The sequence below is a fragment of the Suncus etruscus genome, chromosome 2, assembly GCF_024139225.1.
Source record: "Suncus etruscus isolate mSunEtr1 chromosome 2, mSunEtr1.pri.cur, whole genome shotgun sequence".
In the NCBI taxonomy this organism is placed as follows: Eukaryota; Metazoa; Chordata; class Mammalia; order Eulipotyphla; family Soricidae; genus Suncus; species Suncus etruscus.
Genome location: NC_064849.1, coordinates 136,777,586 through 136,802,586, shown reverse-complemented (window position 1 = coordinate 136,802,586; position 25,001 = coordinate 136,777,586). Strand labels below are relative to the sequence as shown.

Sequence of the window (25,001 nt, the reverse complement as noted above, 5' to 3'; positions counted from 1 at the left end):
CGAAACCAGGGATCCAGAGGCGGCAGAAACCTGCCGTCCCCAGAAACTCACGTAACTGCCGGCGAGTAGTAGGTGCAGGGATCTGTGCCACGACCTTCTTCCGGGCCTCCGTCAGCCATCGCTTTCCCCCTCGTAGCATGTATCCCAGAAACGTCACCTCTCTCTGGCACAGCTGCGCCTTCTTAGCTGATGCTCTATACCCTAGCCGAGCAAGTTCCTTCAGCAGGTCATGGGTGGCCTGCTTGCAATCTTCTTCAGTTTTTCCTGCAAGTAAAATATCGTCCACATACTGGAGCAGGGTTACCTGGGGGTGCTGGCTGCGGAAGAGACTTAAGTCTTGGTGCAAGGCCTCATCAAAGATGGTAGGGGAGTTCTTAAATCCCTGAGGCAATCTGGTCCAGGTTAGTTGGCCTGAAATTCCTGCCTCAGGATCACTCCACTCAAAAGCAAATAAGGGTTGACTGGCTGGATGTAGAGACAGGCAAAAGAAAGCGTCTTTTAAGTCCAATACACTATACCATACTCTTTCAGGACTTAGGGTGCTGAGGAGATTGTATGGGTTTGGCACAGTGGGATGGATGACTTCCACCTGACTGTTAACTGCCCTTAGGTCCTGTACTGGCCGATAGTCCCCAGTTCCAGGCTTCTTAACTGGGAGTAATGGAGTATTCCAGGCTGACTGACATTTTACTAAGACCCCTTGTTGGAGAAGTTTCCGGATATGAGGAGTTATGCCTTTCTTCGCTTCCTGACTCATGGGGTACTGCCTAACTCTCACAGGGACAGCAGTAGTTTTTAACTCTACCACTACTGGAGCCTGTAAGGTAGACAACCCCAGTCCAGCAGTTTCGGCCCAAGCTTCTGGAACTAGTCTTAACCAAAAGTCGGTGTCTTGGCTTTCAACTGGCAAGGGGTCATCTGTAAACAGTCTATATTCATCCTCAGCCCTGATGGTCAGGACGGAGGTGGTAAGTGGTTGAACACTGGGATTAAGAAAAGCAATTTCTGGACCAGTTTCTTCAAAGGTTATCTGGGCTCTGAGTTTGGTTAGCAAGTCTCGTCCCATTAGAGGTGAGGGGCAGTTTGGTATGACCAGGAAAGAATGCTTGATTTCTCCTTTCCCCAAGTCCATAGTCCGGGAAGTAGTCCAGGAACGATAGCTACTTCCATTTGCTCCTTGTACTAAGGATTGCTTACTAGAGAGGGGTCCCAAAGGTTTCTTTAGGACCGAGTATACTGCCCCTGTGTCAAGTTCAAAGTCTATGGGAGTCCCCTCCACCTTAAATTTAGCCCTGAGCTCCCGGAGGGGGTTGGAGCCCTGACCCCCCTATTCAGATTCAAGGGCCAGGGTCCTTGAAGGTTGCGGGGATCGTGGGGGTTGGGTGCCACGAGGGGATCGTGGGGGTTGGGTGCATTCCCGAGCCCAGTGTCCCCTCTGGCGGCAGCGAGCGCATTGGTCCTTGTCCAGGGGTCGGCGTCTTCGTGGGCCCAGGTCCCTACCTTTCTGACCTGTGCTAGATCTGTCTACTGCTACTGCCAAGACCCTTGCCAGTTCCTTATTCCTTCTTCTGTCCTTCCGTTCTTCCCTCCTCTCTCTCTCTTCTCTCTCTTTCTCCTCTGCTTCTTTCCTTTCCCTGTCTCTCTTTTCCTGCCACTCTCTTCTTTCCTTTTCTAGTCGCTCCTCTCTTTCTTCCTTTGTTTCTCTCTTACTGAACACTTTCTCAGCCTCCTTTACTAGGTCTTGTAAAGTCTTTCCCTGGATATCCTCCAGCCTCTGGAGTTTCTTTCTAATATCTGCTGCTGACTGTCCTACAAAAGCCATAATGACTGAAGCCTGATGAGTTTCAGAGGTTGGATCGAAAGGAGTGTACCTCCTATATGATTCCATCAGCCTTTCTAGGAAAACCCCGGGAGGCTCATCGGGTCCCTGTATTACCTCTTTTACCTTGGCTAGGTTTGTGGGCTTTCTAGCCGCTTCCCGGAGACCTCTCATGAGAGTCTGGCGATAGGTGGACAGATTCCCCCTACCTTCATATGTGTTGGGGTCCCAATCCGGTCTCCGCAAGGGGAAAGAGTCATCAATAACATCAGGTCTGGTTGTCACCAAGCCATCTAGTCCTATCACATTTTTCCGGGCTGCTGCCAAAATGCGGTCCTGTTCTTCAGTAGTGAACAGGGTACGAAGCAGCTGCTGGCAGTCGTCCCAAGTAGGCTGGTGGGTGTTCATCAGAGAATCTAAAAGATTAATTAACCTAGTGGGGTCTTCAGAGAAAGAGGGATGGTTAAGCTTCCAGTTATAAAGGTCAGACGTGGCGAAGGGCCAATACTGGAGGGCAGGCATCTCCCCTCCCCTCCCATCGTCCATCATGGGCCCTACTGGCCTCAGCGGCATGATTGGCAAAGCTCCAAATGTCGAATCTTTTTGCCTGCTGCGGGTTCCCGCAGCTGGCCCTGCTCGCTGGCTCTCATCCGGCAAGGACTCTGGGGATGATGGAGGCAAGCAAGTTGCTCTTCCCCCTGCCCCCTGGAGCACGTGAGAAGCTGCTCCTTCCACAGCCCCCTGCAGCACGTGGGAAGCTGCTCCTCCCCCAGCCCCCTGGAGCACGTGGGAAGCTGTTCCTCCCCCAGCCCCCTGCAGCACATGGGAAGCTGTTCCTCCCCCAGCCCCCTGCAGCACGTGGGAAGCTGCTCCTCCCCCAGCCCCCTGGAGCACGTGGGAAGCTGCTCCTCCCTCTCCCCCCTGCAGCACGTGGGAAGCTGCTCCTCCCCCTTCTCCCTGCAGCACATGGGAAGCGGCTCCTCCCCCAGCCCCCTGCAGCACGTGGGAAGCTGCTCCTCCCCCAGCCCCCTGCAGCACGTGGGAAGCTGCTCCTCCCCCAGCCCCCTGCAGCACGTGGGAAGGCTGGGAAGCTAAGGAGAGATTTAATGGGGAACGGGGTTCTGCAGTCGCCTCCCCTGCTGGAGCAGAAGGGGTGCGAGCAGATGGGTTGTAAGGGGGGGGTTCAAAGAGAAGTAGGTCCGTAGTGTCAGGGTAAATGCGGGGCACAGCTCGCTCCTCTTTAGGCTGTGACTCCGATCCCCTTTTCTCCTTCATGGGTAGGATCGTAGGCTCCAAAAGCGGCTGTAAAGAAGAAGGTTTAGGGGGGGGGAGGAATGGCCGCACCCAGTCAGGGGGACTGGTACAGAGGTCCTCCCACATGAGAATGTAGGGTTCTTGATCAGGATGTCCATGCGGCCCCGGTCGGTACACGATGTCTCTCACTCTGCGAACTAAGGAAATATAAAAAGACCCCCCCTTTGGCCATCCAACTTGAAAGGCTGGCCACTCAGCAGCACAGCATGTCTGCCACTTGCCCCTTTTCACGGCTAGGGAACGATTTTGTGCACGAGTCCTCACTTCTGACCAGTGGTCCAGAGTGAGGGACAAAGGAGTAGTCTGCTTCTGTCCCATAATGAGAACAGTAAATCAAAGGAGTTGATGAGGAAAAGATTTGGGGGGGGGGTAAAGGAGGTGAGGATAGAAGAGTTCAAAGAATTTAAGCCAACACACGTCTACAGAACCTACACACTTACACGACACAACTACAATGGAACAAGACAGAACAGAGGAGCAAAACTCAAAAACAGAAACCTCTAATTAATAGAAATAAGGTTCACCACAGCAGCCTGGGGAACGTCTTCCCCGCTGCAAACTCGAACTCCTGGGGGCCCTCCAGGGTCGTGACCTATAGTTTCTGAACTCGTCAATTCACTACCACCCGGTATCCACTTCGAGTGGGGACTCTCAGGTCCTCGGTCACCCTACCATTTCCCTACTTCCATTTTTGATGCACATCCAGTCACAACAACATAAAGTATACTGCCAATTTCTACCCGAAACAAGTTACAACCGACAACATAAGATACAGTGCTAGCTTCTACTCACAACAAGTTACAACCAACAACACAAGATACAAGATACAGTGCTAGCTTCTACTCACAACAAGTTACAACCAACAACACACAACAACACAAGCTACATTAATTAGAACCCACCGAGTGGTCCGTTCACTACCCCCGCTCCGGGCAGATCTGGTATCTCCTGGCTGGCTCGCCAAAATGTCCGGTCCGAGGATTCCAAATTCTGCTCCGTCTCGGAGAAATGAAGGGAAACCAACTCAAGCAAACGCTTAGGTGGATTCTTTTATTCTGGTACCAGGGTCTACAGCCTCCTCCCACAGAGCAAAGCCAGAAAGACCTCGTGCTACGGCTGGTTACCCCTTATATAAGATGGGAAATGGGAGGAGAAGGAAGTAGAATGATGCACTTCCTTGAGGGCTGGGTTTCCACCATGGTAACACAGATCATTGGGTGAGGTAGGGGTAGAGGCGGGACTTCCGCCACAGTAACGCAAACCATTGGTGAGGTAGGGTTTCCGGCTCGATAGCGCGGATCATTGGGTAAAACCTAAGTAAAACCCGGCATGGATCTAAGTAAAACCCGGCATGGATCTAAGTAAAACCCGGCATGGATCTAAGTAAAACCCGGCATGGATCTTATTCCTTTTCAGTATAAACAGCACCCCCAAGAGAAAAAGTATCTAGTAAAGTGCATTAATAATGCTTATTCTGAAACATTAAATACAATGTTGTGCCCCATGCACAAACCCCATCACCAACCATGTGTGTAACTCTTGGTTACAACCACCATGTCAGCAAACAGAAGGAAAGAGGGAAAGAAATCTATACCATTTGTTTTATTATTTTATTTTATTTTATTTTTTTGGGTTTTGGGCCACACCCATTTGACGCTCAGGGGTTACTCCTGGCTATGAGCTCAGAAATCGCCCCTGGCTTGGGGAGACCATATGGGACGCCGGGGGATCGAACCGCGGTCCGTCCTATGCTAGCGCTTGTAAGGCAGACACCTTACCTCTAGCGCCACCTTCCCGGCCCCTGTTTTATTATTTTTATTCACTACATTGATAGATTGATTTTTGTGGAATAACATGTGAGGTCTTCATGATTATTGTGACTAGATTGATAGAGTGACATCAAGATACAGAAAAGAGAGACTTATTCAGACACTTAAGTGGCCCCTGCAGGCCAGCTTGAGGACATTGCCAGACAGGCTCACAGAAGCACATTTAGAGCCTTGAGATAAGAGGTCATGATTTCCTGAGGGCTGGAAAGGGCCTCTTTAGAGGCTTTCATTGGTTTTAAAGGGTGTCCTAAAAGAGCAACTTTAGATTCTCAAACATGTCTAGGAAATTTGTTCTTAGAATCCTTGTGGAACATTCCCTGGCTTTGAAAAATTGCGGTTTTCCAAAAGCACTTTTTTGTTTGGGGCTTAAATAGCAAGAGAGTTATTTTCTCACAATTCTGAAAGTTGGGAGTCTGAGATCAAAATGCCCACAGTTTGAATTTCTCCTTTAGCTTCTCTCTTTGGCTTGCAGACAGGGCCTTACAAGACCTTGTTTGGGGGTCGGGACATCCCAGCACCTCTATCTTAAGTCATATATGACAAGGATATAACTCAGGGTCCAAGAGAACAGCTCAAAGAACAGGAACATAAACAAAATATTTGGGAGCCTTCATCTGATCCTTAGCACCACAGGCTCCCTCTGATACCAGGTTTAATTCCTGAGTACTGCTGGATGTGACCCCAAGACAATCTAAAACAACAACCACAAAAAGGACATATTGTTAGGGTTCAAGTTGACACCTGACGCTGAGAGTCAGAGACCACCTCAGATAATGCCAGGTGCAAAAGGGAGTTTATTTGGTTAACCAAGGTCTGAGCCTCATCCAACTAGGAAGTCTTGGCAAGGACCCCGAGTCAGATCTTCAAGCAGTTAATATAGAAACCACAGGCAGTAATAGTATAATCATTTCATTGTAGAGATGTTTTAATTAATCCCTGGTTCAACCTTGGCTGTCTACAGATATTCTGATTCAAGCCTTGGTTGTCTAGGGATAGTTTGATTCAGACCTTGGTTGTCAAGGGATATTCTGATTTGAATCCTGGTTGGTGGTGGTGGTGGTGGGGAGATACTCTGATTCAAACTCTGGTTGTTGGGGGATACTGATTTAGACCCTGGCTGTTAAGGGAGCCTTTTTAGATAGAACATTCCAAGTTCACTCAACCCGTACTTTCTTATTCTTGGAGGGCACCAAATTTTGTTTTATTTCTGAGTTAACTCTCTCTGCCTTCAGCTAGGAGTGAAAAAGTACAGTTTACTAGGTTTTGGGCTTGTCTTACTCTAGAGTTCCTTATCATGGACTTGGTGAGGGAATCTTGATTCTTACATTCTCCCCTTTGTCTCTGCCACAGAGAGGAATCATCCTCCCTTGCACAATGGTTAGGGGTTCTAGTTTAGATAGTATTTTCCGGGGGTTGGAGAGATAGCATGGAGGTAGGTGTTTTTTTTTGTTTTTTTTTTTTTTTTTTTGGTTTTTGGGCCACACCCTGTGACGCTCAGGGGTTACTCCTGGCTATGCGCTCAGAAGTTGCTCCTGGCTTCTTGGGGGACCATATGGGACGCCAGGGGATCGAACCGCGGTCCGTCCTAGGCTAGCGCAGGCAAGGCAGGCACCTTACCTCCAGCGCCACCGCCCGGCCCTTTTTTTTTTTTTTTTTTTTTTTTTTTTTTTTTTTTTTTGCATGTAGAAGGACAGTGGTTCGAATCACGGCATCCCATAAGGTCCTCTGAGTTTGCCAGGAGCAATTTCTGAATGTAGAGCTGGAGTAACCCCTGAGTGCTGCCAGTGTGAGCCCCCCCCCCCCCAAAAAATAGTCTTTTCCACCTCAAAACTGCAGAACTTTCTTAAGCAAGCAGAATACAGAAGCCAAAGCACTGTCATCTCTAAGCAAAGGCACACTATAGTCTAACATCAACATTTATGGTTGTTTCACCTTAGGTAATACTCACACCTCAGTAAGTGAAAAATCTTGTGAAGCACAATCAGAATTCAAAGTTTAGGGAAGGGGTTCCGAGGGTGACAGTTTGACACGCAAACCCTCCATTCACAGTCTGGATAATAGTCCAAGTACAGTCCACAAATAAATCAGATGTTCATTCTTGCCAGTAGTCCCACAGCCACCACTGTCAGCTGGTACATCAGGATGATCTTTGTTTTGCCTGATTCTGGAAGTTGAGTCAGCTGAATGTGCATATAAATGCTGCACCACGAAGAGAGGGGAGGTTTCTTTGGAAAGAAAGTTCCTGTAACTTAAATAGCTGTTAATCCGGGGCCTTTTCCTGCTCTGAATTCAAGAGAACTGCCTCTTGAGGCAGCTTGCCTCCTACACTGGTGTTTAATTCTTTTACCCTTAGAAGCCAAAATCTTTGCTTCTTCTTTCCTATATCAGCATGAGGGAAGCTGGAGCACTAGTACAGCTTGTAGAGATTTTGCCTTGCACTCTACCAACCTAGGTTTGACCCCAGTATCCCATTAGTCCCCCGACCACTGCCAAGAGTAATTGTTCAGTGCAAACCCCTAAGCATAGGTGGGTGTGGCCACCCCCCAAAAAGAAACAACCAAAGGGGAAGATGTATAGAGTGTGGTATGGGGAACAACTCAGAGTTTATATCCTTTCAGAGCTTATAACTCTTTCCAATCCCCTTGTGTTTCATCAACCTATTGTTTGGAGAAGTTGTTTTATTTTGTTTGTTTGTTTGTTTTGTTTTGCCCACACATTACTGTGCTCAGGGCTTTCTCCTGGCTCTAAGCTCAGGAATCACTACTGGCTGTGCTCAGGGGACATACAAAGTGCCAGGAATTGAATCAGGGTCTGCTACATGTAAAGCAAGGTCTCTACCTTGTACTATCCCCTTAGCCCTATCCAATGACTGTCTTTGATCTATATATACACTTTAATACAATGTTCACCTCTCTTGAAAGCTCATTCTGTGTGTACATGGAAACATCTGTGATTTTTGTTTTGTTTTGTTTTTGGGTCACACCCGGAAGCGCTCAGGGGTTACTCCTGGCTCTACGCTCAGAAATTGCTCCTGGCAGGCTCGGGGGGACCATATGGGATGCTGGGATTTGAACCACCGACCTGCTGCATGCAAGGCAAACGACCTACCTTCATGCTATCTCTCTGGCCCCACATCTGTGATTATTTTCACTACTTTTTTGTTTGTTTGTTTATTTTTTGGGCCAAACCCACCAGCACTCAAGAGTTACTCCTGGCTCTATCTATGCTCAGAAATTGCTCCTGGCAGGCTCCGGAGACCATATGGGATGCCAGGGATGGAACCCAGGTTCGTTCCGGGTTGGCATTATGCGAGGCAAACGCCTACCGCTGTGCTACCTCTTCAGTCCCTGTGGCTATCGTTTTCAATCTTCCTGGAACAATTTCTCTAAACGAGTACTTGGGCTTTAAGCAGTAAGCAAGATTTGTCTTTCAACTTCTCTCTTTTTCATCCATGTCAAGCTAGCCAACTCAGCGCCAGGTTGGGGCTGGGAATGACCTTTATCTTTTCAACTCTGGTTAGCAAAGTTTCCATTTGTGAGTGGCCATCTGTCATCTGTTTTTTCACTCTTCCATCTGGTTACCTGCCAGGTTCTGCAGCTGCACAACACCATTACTTAAAACTTACATTTCTTTTTTTCTCTATGAGCAAGAGAACTTGCTGTGTTGTTAGACATTTCTGACAATGTTTGATTAGATCACTGAGCTCAGTTTAGTCTCTGCTTCCAGCTGTAAATGTCCTCTCAGTATAGTGCATTTTATTTTATGGATTTATTTTATTGATTTTGGAGCCATTGCTCAGTAAGTGCTGGGGAATTCTCATTTCAGTGGTCATGGATCTCTTCTAGCAGTGCTCAGATGGCGAGGACTGCCAGTGATTAAACCCAGGGCTCCTGCATACAAAGCATGTTCTCCAATCCCTTTTTTGTTTTGCTTTTTGTTTTTTTGTAGCCACACTCTGCAGCTCTCAGGGGTTACTCCTGGTTCTGCTCTCAGAAATCACCCCTGGCAGGCACGGGGGACCACATAGGAAGGCAGTATTGAACCGAGGTCAGCTGTGTGTGAGGCAAATGCCCTACTGCTGTGTTATCAGTCTGGCCCTAGTGTTCTCCAATTCTTTGAGCTATCTCTTAGGCCCTCAGTTTACTTTAAAAACCAAGCCAGGGGCCTGAGTGATAGCACAGCTTGGGTTAGATCCCCTGTATCCTATATGGTCCTCTGGAGCTTGCCAAGAGTAATTCTGAGCTCAGAACCTGAGCAACACTGAGTGTGACCCAAAAACGAAAGACAAACAAACAAACGAAAAAAACCAAATTCTTTGGAATTAAAATTTCGTCCTTTTACTCAATTTTATTTAAGGCTTCTCCCTGCTGCCCTCTATGTACTTCCCTTCTTCATCTCTCAAAGTTTTGCAAACACTGGGGCCGGGCGGTGGCGCTGGAGGTAAGGTGCCTGCCTTACCTGCGCTAGCCTAGGAGACGGACCGCGGTTCGATCCCCCGGCGTCCCATATGGTCCCCCAAGCCAGGAGCGCCTTCTGAGCGCATAGCCAGGAGTAACCCCTGCGCGTTACCGGGTGTGGCCCAAAAACCAAAAAAAAAAAAAAAAAAAAGTTTTGCAAACACTGATGGAAGTTTCTCTCTCTCCCTCCCTCTCTCTCTCTCTCTCTCTCTCTCTCTCTCTTTCTCTCTCTCTTCCCCCCCCCCTCTCTCTCTCTCACACACACACACACACACACACACACACACACAAACCTGATACAACTTTCAGGGAGTTCTTGTGCTTTCACATTTTTTCCTATTTCACACTGCTTTTTCTTTCTTTCTTTCTTTCTTTCTTTCTTTCTTTCTTTCTTTCTTTCTTTCTTTCTTTCTTTCTTTCTTTCTTTCTTTCTTTCTTTCTTTCTTTCTTTCTTTCTTTCTTTCTTTCTTTCTTTCTTTCTTTCTTTCTTTCTTTCTTTCTTTCTTTCTTTCTTTCTTTCTTTCTTTTGTTTGTTTTTGTTTTTGGGCCACTCTTGGCTGTGCTCAGGGGTTACTCCTGGCTAACTGCTCAGAAATAGCTCCTGGCAGGCACAGGGGACCATATGGGACACCAGGATTCGAACAAACCACCTTTGGTCCTGGATTGGCTGCTTGCAAGGCAAACACCGCTGTGCTATCTCTCGGTCCCACACACTGCTTTTTTTCATTGAGACCTAAGATCAACTTGCTGTGCATTATGTAAAAAAGTTCTAGGTTCAATCCTGGGGGGAGAAAGATAAATAGATAGGGAGGGAGGAAAGGAGGGAGGGAGAGAGAGAGAGAGAGAGAGAGAGAGAGAGAGAGAGAGAGAGAGAGAGAGAGAGAGATGAGAGAGGTGAGAGAGAGAGATGAGAGAGGTGAGAGAGAGAGGTGAGAGATGAGAGAGAGGTGAGAGATGAGAGAGAAATGAGAGAGAGAGAGAAAGAGAGAGAGAGAGAGATCCAAATAATTGGAATATTCCTTGATCTCTTTTCCTGGATATGCATGCAAGAATTATTGTTTTAAATAGCCTATTGGTTGAATCCAACTCAGCACTGTCTTTCACATTCCTCAGTTCTTCATCTGAATTCAAGCCTGCCTCTCTGGGCTTTTCCTGTAGTCTCATGTTCTCTGTGAATCTGAGAACCTGTGCCTTCACCTGGACCCTCCAATTCCACTAATCACATTCTCAGAGAACTGAACTCACATGTTTGTTGGTCTCAGGCAGAGCTGGAGAGAGTTTGAAATTTTCTTTTTTTTTCTTTTTGGTTTTTGGGCCACACCCGGCGGTGCTCAGGGGTTACTCCTGGCTGTCTGCTCAGAAATAGCTCCTGGCAGGCACGGGGGACCATATGGGACACCGGGATTCAAACCAACCACCTTTGGTCCTGGATCAGCTGCTTGCAAGGCAAACATCGCTGTGCTATCTCTCCGGGCTCTGAAAATTTCGTATCTGAAGGGCTGACTATTAGTCTAGTCCCAGCACAGAGAAAAAGAGAAATACTCATCAAACCCTTCAACTCTTCTGAATTCCACAGATAGACTTCCCTCCTCTTGTCACAAGGGAGAATCCGATGTGTAGCACTGTTTTAGATTAACAGTCAAATTGTTGTGAATCTATTCCATCAAAAAGTTGTTTCTAAAAATATGTATTCTTGAGCCAGAGAGATAGTGAAGGGCTATCACTCCAATTTCCTTCATTTCTTTTCCAACTAAAATTTTATATAGTTCAAAGTGTTTGTATATTATTACTTTTATTAATATTAATATTAATATATTGTATGCATTAAAATCTTTAAAAGTGTAATAAAGGGCTAGTGAAATAATACAGAGGATAGGGAAGATGCTTGCCTTACATGCTGCTGACCCAAGATGACCTCTGGCACCCCAAATGTGCCTCTGAACACTGCCAGAAGTGATTCCTGAGTGTAGAGCCAGGAGTAATTTTTGGGCATTGCCATGTGTGAGCCAAAACAAAAAATTAAGTAGTAAAATGTGGTTAAGTTATTGGAGTAAAGACAGACCCTCAGATCAATGGAATAGATTTGAGTATTCGGAGAATGTTCTTCAGACACACAATCAATTAATCTTTGATAAAGAGGCAAGAAATGGAGCAAGGAAAGCCTCTTCAACAAGTGGTGCTGGGACAACTGGTAAGCCACATGCAAAAAAAAACCAACTTGGACCTCCATCAAACACCATGCACCATACACAAAAGTCAAATCCAAATGGATTAAAGACCTTGATATCAGAACCGAAACCATAAGGTATATAGAAGAACATATAGGTAAAATACTCCATGACATTGAGACTAAAGGCATCTTCAAGGAGAAAACAGCACTGTGCAAAGAAGTGGAAACAAAGATAAACAGATGGGACTATATTAAACTGAGAGGCTTCTTCACCTCAAAGGAAACAGTGACTAGGATACAAAGGCCATTCACAGAATGGAAGAAACTGTTCACCCAATACCCATCAGATAAGGGGCTAGTATCTAAGATTTACAAGGCACTGACAGAACTTAAAAAGAAAAAAAAAACTAACCCCATCAAAAAATGGGGAGAGGGGCTGGCGCGGTGGCGCTAGAGGTAAGATGCCTTGCCAGTGCTAGCCTAGGACGGACCTCGGTTCAATCCCCAGGCATCCCATATGGTCCCCCAAGCCAGGAGCAACTTCTGAGTGCATAGCCAGGAGTAACCCCTGAGCGTCACCGGGTGTGGCCCCCCAAAAAAAATGGGGAGAAAAAATAAACGGACATTTCCTCAAAGAAGAAATACAGATGGCCAAAAGACACATGAAAAAATGCTCCACATCACTAATTATCAGGGATATGCGAATCAATACAACAATGAGGTACCATCTCATGCCACAGAAACACACATAACAAAGAACAAGAACAATCAGTGCTGGCAGGGATGTGGGAAGAAAGGGACTCTCATTCACTACTGGTGGGAATGCCATCTAGTCCAAGCTTTTATGGAAAATATGGAGATTCCTCAAAAAACTGGAAATTGGGGCCAGAGAAATAGCACAGCGGCAGGACATTTGCCTTGCAAGCAGCCGATCCAGAATGGACAGTGGTTAGAATTTTGGCATCTCATATGGTCCCTCAAGCCACCTAGGGGCAATTTCTGAGCACAGAGCCAGGAGTGACCCCCAAAATTCAAACCAAAAAAAAAAAAAAAAACACCTGAAAATTGATCTCCCATATGATCCAGCTATACCACTCCTAGGGATATACCCTAGGAACACAAAAACACAATACAAAAATGCACACCTATGTTCATTGCAGCACTATTTATAATAGACAAAATCTGGAAACAACCCAAATACCCAACAACAGATAAGTGGCTATAAAAACTGTGGTAGATATACACAATGAAATACTATGCATCTGTCAGAAAGAATGAAGTCGGGGCTGGAGAGATAGCATGGAGGTAAGGCGTTTGCCTTTCATGCAAGAGGTCATTGGTTCGAATCCCAGCGTCCCATATGGTCCCCCGTGCCTGCCAGGAGCAATTTCTGAGCATGGAGCCAGGAGTAACCCCTGAACACTGCCGGGTGTGACCCAAAAACCACAAAAAAAAAAAAAAAGAAAGAATGAAGTCATGAAAATTTTTATACATGGATGTACATGGAAACTATTATGCTGAGTGAAATAAGTCAGAGGGAGAGAGATAGACACATCTCACTCACATAGTCTCACTCATTGGTGGGATTTAAGAAAAATAAAAGTCATTATTGTAATAACACCCAGAAACAATAGAGATGAGGGCTAGAATGACTGCCCCATGATATGAAGCTTACCACAAAGAGTGGTGAGAGCAATTAGAGAAATAACTACACTAACAACTATCATGACAATGGTAATGCATGAGAGAAGTAGAATACCTGTCTTGAATATAGGTGGGGGAGGGAGAGGAGATAGGGTTGCATTAGTGATGGAAGGTTACACTGATGAAGGAGGGTGTTTTTTTTTTAATAAATAAAACCCAACCATAATCATTTTTATAATCATGGTGCTTAAATAAAGATATTATGTTTTTTAGGGGTCTGAGAAATATCATGGAGGTAGGGTATTTGCCTTGCATGCAGAAGGATGGTGGTTCGAACCCAGCATCCCATATGATCCCCCGAGCCTGCCAGTAGCAATTTCTGAGCATTGAGCCAGGAGTGACCCCTGAGCACTGCCGGGTGTGATCCAAAAACAAAACAAAACAAACAAAAAAGATATATTTTTTAAAAAGTGTTGTTACGCTGTTTTTAACCTTGCAAAGTAAGACAATTAAGGCCTTCCCTGCCCATAAAATCCAAGTCCTAAAACATGCAAAGTCAAGTGCTCTACTGAAAACCACATCACCTAAAGTATTTTTCAAAATAGTTTTATATTATAATGATTCAGACAATGTCCATGAAAATGTCAATATCTTGTTCATACAATGTTTTTCTTTTTTCTTTTTTATTTTTTTGGTTTTAGGCCACACCCGGCGTTGCTCAGGGGTTACTCCTGGCTGTCTGCTCAGAAATAGCTCCTGGCAGGCACGGGGGACCATATGGGACACCGGGATTCGAACCAACCACCTTTGGTCCTGGATCGGCTGCTTGCAAGGCAAACGCCGCTGTGCTATCTCTCCGGGCCCCACATACAATGTTTTTCTAAATGCCATTTCAAAGATAGAAAAAAGGAGGCCAGAGCAACAGCACAGCAGGTAGGGCATTTGCCTTACACGGTTGACTTGGATTCGATTCCCAGCATTCCATATGGTCCCCCCAAGGCTGCCAGGAGTGATTTTTGAGCACAGAACCAGATGTGGCCTCCAAACCAAAAAAAAGTAAATAAATAGGGAACAATTTTAATTTCTATCTCCTAGAGAAATAATACAGGTTCTTCCCTAGCACGCAGCAGACCCCAGTTTCATCCACAGCAACACACAGTCACCAGAACACAACTAGGAATGGTCCTTGAGCACCACATGGTGTATGTCGCCCAAGCCCCTTCCATCTTCCCACAGTTTCACTCTGATCTCCCGGTTGTATTTTCTGGTTTTTACCAGAAGGTGTCAGGCAAAGATAATTGAACTTTCAAACCATAACCTGTCAAGACTTCCTCACTGTAGCTGCAGTGAGTTCTAAAATATTAACAGGTGGAGGGCAGTTGGGGTGGGAAAATCAACTCAACGTTTTGTGGCCCTGCCCTAGAGGAATCTTTTTTTGTTTTGTTTTGTTTTAGTTGTTTGGGTCACACCCCCCAATGTTCAAGGATCACCCCGACTTTGCCTCCTGCGGCCCACAGGTAAATTGAGTTTGAGGCCCCTGCACTAGGGTATAGTACTGTGAAAGGATCAGGAGGCAGAAAGATATGAAGTCGAAACACCTTGCATGGCAAGGTGTTAGAGATCTAGAAATATATTCTTTATTACCACTTATCTGTGCGCATCTTGGCAAGGGCATCCATTCTGAAGCCATGCCTTAGAAAAGCAGTTATCAAAAAATACATATATAATAATATTTTCTTATCAGGACCCTTTTAATAGCATTTGTTTGTGTGGATTATGTATTAACTATACAAGTTTAAAATACCTAGGCCAGGTTTACATTTTTTGGTTTGTTTGGATTTGGGTTGCTCTAGCTGTGCTCAGGCTTACTATTGACTCTGTGCTTTGAGGTCTCTCCTGTTGGAGTTCAGGGGATCATATGGGGTGCTGTGAATTGAACCAAGGTTGCTCATGTGCAAAGCAAGCACCCTGCCCACTGTCCTATCTTTTCAGCCTCAGGTTTACATTTTTAAAAAATATTCTAATTTTTACTTTAGAGAAGATAGTTTTATATGTTTCTGCTTCACAAATTGTATTATGATATAGAGTTTAGGTGGTTCTGGGGCAAGTAGAAAATACACAGATTTTTCCTTTATATATATATTTGTGTGTATATATATTTGTGTATGTATATATGTGTCTGTATATATATATATATATATATATATATATATATATATATATATATATATATATATATATATATATACACTGAGTCAGTGTCTTCCATTTCTTCCATCAGAAACAGTATATCCTTGTTGAGTTTTACCCTGATTGACCTATCAAGGTTGACAGGGCAGTGTTGAAGTCTCCCTCTATTATTGTGTTGTTATTGATGTCTTCCTTCAAATATATCAGCAATTGTTTTAAATGTGTTGCTGGCCTGCAATGGGTACATAAATATTTAGGAGTGTGATTTCTTCCTGTTGTACATATCCCTTGATTACTAAGAAATGTCCAGCTCTGTCTCTTATAACCTTTGTACGCTTAAAGTCTCTGCTGTCTGATATTAGTATTGTTACTCCAGCCTTTTTAAGGGAACTGTTTGCTTGTCCTCCAACCTTTGACTTTGAGTCTATATTTGCACTGACTGTTCAGTTGTATTTCTTGTAGGTAGCAAAATGTTCGATTCAACATTTGGATCCATTTTGCCACTCTGTTTGGGGACCAGAGAGATAGCATGGAGGTAGGGCATTTGCCTTGCATGCAGAAGGACGATGGTTCGAATCCCGGCATCCCATATGGTTCCTCGAGCCTGCCAGGAGCCATTTTTGAGTGTAGAGCCAGGAGTAACCCCTGAGTGTGGTTGGGTGTGACCGATCCCCCCTCAAATCATTTTGCCACTCTGTGTCTCTTAATTGGTACAATTAGTCCATTGATGTAGAGATGTAATCATGGATTACATGTCATCTTTTTGTAGGAGTTTGGTGTGTTTTTTGTTTTTGCCTTAAACCCTTCAGCTCCTCTTTCATTTTTTATTATTTTTGTTTGTTTTGTTTAAGATGCATACATCTTAAAGTAAAACATAATTCTTCTTTGGTTGTCAAATTTTAGTAAATCGCCTCTAGTAAACCCTTTTCCTTTTGCACTAAGGATGGAAACAAAACTGAAATGACCTTTGAACATTTTCTTACCATCTTTTCTCAGTCATTGGAAATCTTCTTACTTGTAGCCTAAACCAGTGGTCGGCAAGCCGAGGCTCACGAGCCACATACGGCTCTTTACACTTTTTTTTTTTTTTTTTGGGGGGTTTTTGGGCCACACCCGGTAATGCTCAGGGGTTACTCCTGGCTATGTGCTCAGAAGTTGCTCCTGGCTTGGGGGACCATATGGAACACCGGGGGATCGAACCGCGGTCCGTCCAAGGCTAGCGCAGGCAAGGCAGGCACCTTACCTCCAGCGCCACCGCCCGGCCTCTTTACACTTTTTAATGCAGCTCTTCTGTGTACCGGGCGTCTGCTCCAGGAGTCAGTCAAGACTGCGCACTAACTCTGTCAGTGCGCGCCCTGTGTGCAGGACCAGAGGCCCAGCCGGCTCCACACAGCTCCATTTGGGTCATGTGAGGGAAATTTTTCTCAAGAGGTTTCAGGATTTCAGAAACAGCAAAGCGATATTGGCCTTTGTTAAAAAAAAAAAAAAAACTCTGGATATCACTGTAACGGAATTAAATTTTTCTCCCTTTAATATCGACATTGGCAACTTTGAAATGCAATTGCTGGGTTTAAAAAACAAAGAACTGTGGAGCTCGAAATTTGAACGTCTTTGTGCTAATTTAGACAGATTGAAGAAACACAAATGTGAACTTAGTTCACAGCACAAGTAAGTGGTCTGCTTTGAAAGACCTGGAGAAGAAGGATATGTTGATTTTTAACACCTGGAATAGTATTCCTGACTCATATAATCAACTAAAAAAGCTAGCGTTTGCTGTTCTTTCCTTGTTCGGGTCTACATATTTATGCGAACAATCGTTTTCTTTTGTCTTTTATTTTTTTATTTATTATTATTTTTTGTTTGTTTGTTTTTGTTTTGGGGCCACACCCGGCGTTGCTCAGGGGTTACTCCTGGCTATCTGCTCAGAAATAGCTCCTGGCAGGCATGGGGGACCATATGGGACACCGGGATTCGAACCAAACACCTTTGGTCCTGGATCGGCTGCTTGCAAGGCAAACGCCGCTGTGCTATAACTCCGGGCCGAACAATCATTTTCAAGCATGAATCTTATCAAGAGTAAATTGAGAAATCGTCTCATGCATGAGAACCTGGAATTGTGCCTAAAATTAAAAACAACAACATACAAACCTGACTTACTCAAACTATCCAAGAAAATGCAAGGCCAATGTTCACATTAGTGTTTGTGACTTTGTCAGTCATTGTCAGGATATACTTTTCTCTACATTGTAAGGAAAATTTTATGGAATTTAACGCTATCAGTAAATAATATCGTTCTAAAGTTTTTTGTTTTATTAGTGTGTTATTTGTATCCTCCCAACCTATGTGGATATTTGCATGCAGAATATTCTCAATAAAAACTTCTTGAAACTAAAAACAGTGTACCATCCTACGTATTTTCGGTTTTTAAAATGTGGCTCTCAAAATAAATTTCAATCGTGGTTTTGGCGAGATTTGGCTCAATTGAAAAGAAAAGGTTGCCCACCACTGGTCTAAACATTTTCTGTACCTGAATTTGCAGTTGAAATAAATAAACTGGATCATCTACCTGTGAAACCTAAGGAAGTTCATTCTGGCTTTTTTGTCCTGCACAGAACAATATAAAATCCTCCCAGTGAAACCTCTCCTAAAAGCCTTTCCTCCACTTCATGAAACTCGGGTTTCCCTGTTAGTAAATGAGTCGTGGGAGTTTTAAAACCAATCAACTCAGAAGATCGCTTACTTATTTCAAGCATATTATAAGAAAAACATGAAAATAAAAAGGCACTCTTTTTCAAGCAGAATTACAAAGATAAGTGCTTTATTTGTAGAAATGGACACCCCCACCTCTACCCCTCACCCTTGTCCTTCCCTCAGGAAATTAATTAGCATGGATTAAGTAGGTAAATGGAAAAGAGCTTAGCTTCTGTCTTTTCCTCTTCTTTTCAACCTCAAGCCTTCCTAAATGTGTTTATTTGAAATTAAGATATGGAAAGATTTTTGGACTGAGTTTTAAAGCCAAAGAGCTTGGAGTGAATTTCCTTGGTATGCAGAACAGGAATGTGCTGTTTTCTGGAAAAAAAAAAAATCTTTTTAATAAAATGGCTGACTATAATGAATTACCCTTGATTTACCCACATTTTTTCCCCACATCTTCAGTGCTCAGGGCTGACTCCTGACCCTAGAGTTCTGAGTATTGAACCCAGATTCAGCACATGCAAAACAAGCGCCCTAAAAGTTGTACTCTCCCTCCAGCCCATATTTATCCACTTTAAATATATATTTATATATATTCTTAGTTGGGTTTCAGACATGCAATGTTTCAGGGTCAACCCCATCACCAGTGTCAAACTCCCTCCACCAAAGTTCCAAGAGTGCAACCCATGCCACCCCTTTTGCCCCCAGTCTGCCAGCATAACAGGCCCACCTATTCCAATTTTTTGATTGTTAGTTTGTTTCTCATGATTTTGTTGTTGACTTTGGCTTGGATATTTTATTCTGGAATTTTTTTTATTTATTTTTTTTATTTTTTTTTTATTTTTGGGCCACACCTGGTGGTGCTCAGGGGTTACTCCTGGCTGTCTGCTCAGAAATAGCTCCTGGCAGGCACAGGGATACCGGGATTCGAACCAACCACCTTAGGTCCTGGATCAGCTGCTTGCAAGGCAAACGCCACTGTGCTATCTCTCCGGGCCCTATTCTGGAATTTTTTAGGACTCTTTAGGACTTCTTTAGGACTCACCAATGAGCCTGAGACCTCTTGGCCCCTGCCCCTCATCCTTTCATATTTGTGTTTCTTCTTCTTATAATCTGGACCATGAGTTCAAGACAACTCCAATTAGACCATTGCATTTCTGGGACTAGAGAGATAGTACAGCAATAGGGCATTTGCCTTGCATGCAGCCAACACAGGATGGATGGTGGTTTGAATCCTGGCATCCCATATGGTCCCCTGTGCCTGCCAGGAGCAATTTCTGAGCGCAGAGCCAGGAGTGACCTCTGAGCACCATCATGGTGACCCAAAACCCAAAAAATGAGTAAATAAATAAATAAACCAATATATTTCTTCATATAGTTTTTTCTAAATACCACATATAAATTATGTGATTCTGTATCTTTCCTTCTTTTTCTTCTTCTTTCTTTTATTTGGGGGGGGGGTGGGCCACACCAGTCACACTCAGAAACTCTCCTGAAACTCTCAGAAATCACTCTTGGCTCAGGGGACCATATGGGATACCGGGGATTGAGCCCAGGTCCTTCCTGGGCAGCCACGTGCAAGGCAAAGGCCCTACTGCTATGCTATTGCTCCGGCCCCTATCTTTCTTCTTCTGACTTACTTCATTTAACATAAAATCTTCCAATTCCATTCATGTTGCAGCAAATTGTGTAATTGCATTATTTCTTACAGCTATATAGTATTCCATCATATGTATGCACCACAGCTTCATGATCCACTCTTCTGTTGTTGGACATTTAAGTTGATTCCAACTTTAAGCTATAGTACTGAGTGCTGCAATGAATAGCAGTATGCATAAATCCTGGGGATTACCCACTATTTTTTTTAAATTTTTAATTGTTGTTTTTGTTTGTTTATTTCTTTGGGCCACACCTGGCAGCACTCAGGGGTTACTCCTGGCTCTTCATTCAGAAATCACTCCTGGCAGGCTCGGAGAACTATATGGGATGCTGCGGATGGAACCCAGGTCCATCCTAGGTCGGCTGTATGCAAGGCAAATGCCCTACCACTGTGCTATCACTCAGGCCCCTGTTTTTGGTTTTTGAGCACATCCAGTGACGCTCAGGGGTTACTCCTCACTCTGTGCTCAGGAAACTCTCCTGGCAGTGCTTGGGGGACAATATGGGATGCTGGAGGAATTAAACCTGAGTCAGCTTTGTGCACGGCAAATACCCTTCCCATTGTGCTATCACTTTGGTCCCTACCTACTTGTTTTTAAGAGAAAATGATAACTTTATTTTTTAAACGTTATATATTTTAATTAAGTTAAAGAAGAAAAGCCTAAAACATTTCCACTAAGTCTTTTTAACAGAAAGTTTAACTGAAAATTGAAGTAACTAATAAGTGAGGTACATATAAAATGTGATATGCATATTATGAACGTGATCATTTAATATTTTACATGTTACACATGACATATTTTACATAGTACACATATATCTTATCCCATATAACTAGGCCCCTAATGCAAAAAGGTTAACAAATTTTTAATTTTGGGGCTGGAGAGATCAGTATAAGTTTAAGACACTTGTCTTGCATATAGTTTTCTGAGCATTGTCAAGAGTGATCACTGAGCATGATGGGTATGGTCCAATTTTTCCCCAAATTAATTTGGAGCCTTGGAATTAATACCAGGTTTAGACCAAGACATGCACCTAACCCTGGTTTGACCCAGGTAGCATATGTCCCTTAGCACCTGAGTGCCTCTGGGTATAGGAAATACACCCAGGAAGTACATCTCTCCCCCACTCTCAGGATTCTCAGGGGGGTGCCTGGAATCTGTAGGATCATCCAAACTGGATAGCATCATTTTTCTCATCCTCACTTTCTCACATTAAATGCAGCTCTGTTGGTCAAGTTTCTCTGCAAAAAGCTCCACCTTGGGGCCGGCAAGGTGGCACTAGAGGTAAGGTGTCTGCCTTGCAAGCGCTAGCCAAGGATCAGGACCGCGGGTCCCCCCAAGCCAGGAGCAATTTCTGAACGCTTAGCCAGGAGTAACCCCTGAGCATCAAACGGGTGTGGCCTGAAAAACCAAAAAAAAAAAAAAAAGCTTCACCTTGTCCCACCCTCTCTCCCAGGTTCTGGAAGCAAGTTTCTGGAAGACCAGAAACAACTTATTTGTTCCCATCACTCTTGAACAAAACTGGGTGCTGAAAGGTGGTAAAGTGATATATAATGATACATTTTTAGTAACCATATTACAAACCACAGTGCTTAAAAGGGAAAAGAGAAAAAGATAAAAGTTCCTGCCATAATGGCAGTATAGGGGAATGGAGAGATATGGGGGATACTGGGTATAGGGAAGTGGATACTGGTGAAGAAATTGGTACTGGAACATTGTATACCTAAAACCCAATCTGAATAACTTTGTAATGTATGGTGATTCAATAAATTAAACAAGATTTATTCCCAGAGGGTTGAGCAACGTTGAAAAACCTCTTGAGCAATCCTCCATGCTCTTCATTAATTTGGAATTTGTATTCCCCCGAGTGTTCTAAAGAAGTATGTTTCTTTGTATTACTTATACCCAAAGGACAAACTAATGTTGTTGCAGGCAGATGGTGGCAGTGGTGGGTGGCATGTAGAACCATGGAATCCAAACCAGTCCAAAGGTCCAAAGGTATGAAGGTCTTGAAATACAGGACCCATCTCAGTAGCCCTTGTCCCTCAAAGTTGTAAAGATGCAGAATTCCACACTCCTGGGAATAGCAGCTTTAAGACAAGAACTAAAATTATGCTAAGATTATCTAAAAAATAACAATTGCAAGCCCTCTGCCTTGAGAACAGCCAAGCAATACACTTGGGGCAGTTTGATAAAACGGTATAAAAATTAACCTTAGGGGCCAGAGAGATAGCATGGAGGTAGGACATTTGCCTTGCATGCAGAAGGATGATGGTTCAAATCCCAGCGTCCCATATGGTCCCCAGAGCCCGCCAGGGGCAATTTCTGAGTGTAGAGCCAAGAGTCACCTGAGTGCTGTCAGGTATGACCCAAAAAACAAAACAAAAATATAACTTTTTAGGTGTAGGGCCTGGAGGAGAATTAAGGGGCTTGTCTTACATGCAGCTGATCCCAGTTTGATCCCTGGTACCACATGGACCCTGGAGCACCAACAGGAGTCATCCCTAAATTCTGCTAAGTATGGCTGCAAAATATAAATAAACAAATAATAACAAACCCAACTAATTTTACAGAAACAAAAGCACACAGTTCTCCAAACAGGGCTATGTATTTCCTTTCTTTTGCTTTATGACTCACATACTGTATTTTAGGGGTTTGTCCACATCTCTTTTTAGAATGTTAATGTACTTGACTCTATTCACTCTTGAACATATGACTCTCTTTCTTTTCCCTCAAATTTTCCAAATCTTAATTCACTACTCATCTCCTTCCTGAAAGTAAGTTGGAAAGAGGTAGATTTCCCTTTTCTGATCATTCTAATAATAAAACTGATAATTCTTTGCTTCAGCCTGAGCCCACAATGTCTCCCTAATAAGTCCACACAGCATAATACTCTCCATATCCACATATAAGCAAATTTCATTACTTCATTTTCCCTAATAGTGCATAGTATTCCATTGTGTAGATTTACCACAGTGTTTTTAGCCACTGGTCTGTTTCTTGCACTTGGGTTGTTTCAAGGTTCTGGCTGTTGTAAATAGTGCTGTTGTTGGGGTTGGGGATCAGTCCCCCCCCTCTCCAGTGGTGTTTCGAGTGTTTCAAGGAGATATGAAGCCATGCAAATTTGTAAAAATGGGATTTATTTTCTGGTGCCAGGGTGACAACAGGGTCAGTGCCAAGGGATGAAACTCAGAGCAAAAGACTCTGAACCACAATTCTCACAAGTTTTTAGACAGCAAAAGTACAGTGTCACCATTCCTTATTTTACAGCTGTGGTCTTAAAAAAAAAATACATTTCAACTCAGGTATTCTAACTCAATCAGAAGAAGGGAACATTTATCACAACAAAGAAACAACCACAAAAGTCAACAGTGGGTCATAAAACCTAAGGGAGGTGGTTACATGCTTTATCATGTAGGGTAAACATTACATCTAGGGTCGCATTCCTATGCTATTGGATGGGGGGTAACTAGTTTACCGGGATCTATTAGAAGTAATCTTAAAGAAAAACAGACCCTGAGTAAGCCTTTATCTTTCTTTCTTTGTGCTGACCTGAGGTTTTGATATTCAAAACGAGAACTTTGAGGACCAGGAAGGGGTGGGGGTGGGGGGGGTACCTTCTCCACTGGAGATCGCTCGGCTTGAAACAGCCTTGAACAGAGTCACTGAGAATTTCAAAGTTTAAAGCAAAGCTGCACTTAGAATAAGGAGAAACCCCTAAACAAAGAGAACTTTTTGTAGGGAAAACTCCTTTCCTCTTCACTGTGATGAACATAGGAATGAAGAAATGAAAGGAATGAAGAAAATTTCTGCATGGTTATTTTGGGTTTTGGGTATTGCTAGATTATGTGAAAGCTTAATTACTACATTTTTTGAAGAATATCTATTGTTTTATTTTTATTTTTTTTATTTTTAATTATGTGAACAGTGATGCAAAGAAAGAGGACAAGGTAAAATTACAGTGGAAGAACAATCACCCAAAAACAGAGTTCTCAGAAGAAATCCCCCTGCTGACACCTTAGCGGTACACAAAGCAATCTAAAGCCATAAAGTTTATGTAACTCCTTAAACTTGAAGGCATAGTAGTTTTTTACATTTCCATGCACATGCATATTAGTTTAAGTTAATCTCAAAAGTTTAAGTGGGTTATTTTTTTTTTTAAGGTTTAGAGTCAAAGGAGCACAGTAAAAACAGTGTTAGAGTGGCAATTATCATTTGCATAGGCCCACCAAAATATGGGGGACATAGAAAGGAAAAGCCTTGGCCTAAATACAAGGAGACTCTACCCCTGAAGTTTTCTGGCATAAGACCAACTCTCGGCTCCAGGCAAACTAGTTTGTCCAATCCAGGTCATTGTCTATAGTGCCAATACAGTTTTATTTTTCACAATGTTTTTTTTTTGTGGCTTTTGGGTCACACCCGGCAGTGCTCAGGGGTTATTCCTGGCTCCAGGCTCAGAAATTGCTCCTGGCAGGCACGGGGGACCATATGGGACGCTGGGATTCGAACTGATGACCTCCTGCAAGAAAGGCAAAGACCTTACCTCCATGCTATCTCTCTGGCCCCTTTCACAATGTTTTTTTAAAAAGTCTGATCTAATAGGCATTCCCATCAGCACCGAATGAGACTTTCTTTTTTTCTTGCATTGTGCCAGCACTGGTTGTTTTTGTTTTTTGTTTATTTGTTTGTTTTTATTTTTCGGGTTTTGGTTTTTTTGCGGGGCTATACCAGGCAGTGTTCAGGGATTACTCCTAGCTCTACACTCAGAAATTGCTCCTGGCAGGCTCGAGGGACCATATGGGATGCTGGGAATCAAATTTGGGTCTGTCCCTGGTTGACCACATGCAAGGCAAACGCCCTACCTCTGTGCTATGGTTCTGACCTGTTCTTGTTCTTTGTGATATGTGTCAGACTCTGTGGTGTGAGGTGATATACTTTTTTGTTTGCATCTTCCTGATAATTACTGATGTAGAGCATCTTTTGGTTTTGGTTTTATTTTGGGGTCACACCCAGTGTGCTCAGAGGTTACTCCTAGCTCTGCACTCAGAAATCACTCCTGGCAGGTTTGATGGACCATATGGGATACTGGAGATTGAACCTGGGTCGTTTGTGTGCAAGGCAAATGCTCCAACTGCTATGCTATAGCAATGGCCCTTGAAATGTTTCCTCATATGCCTTTTGGTCATCTGTATTTCCTTCTTTCTTTTGGGGGGGGGGTTGGGT

At 43.8% G+C, this 25,001-nt stretch overlaps 2 protein-coding genes across 2 annotated transcripts in view; both read right to left on the bottom strand.

Annotated features, from left to right (window-relative positions):
* Positions 1-25,001, bottom strand: part of CMYA5 (cardiomyopathy associated 5) — a 707,985-nt gene that overhangs the window by 25,914 nt on the left and 657,070 nt on the right. The window lies entirely within an intron of this gene.
* LOC126001881 (uncharacterized) lies at positions 255-3,451 on the bottom strand. The gene is given in 4 exon segments (XM_049769085.1): positions 255-317; positions 524-1,589; positions 1,656-2,560; positions 2,894-3,451. Coding segments are annotated over 4 exon segments (2,592 nt in total).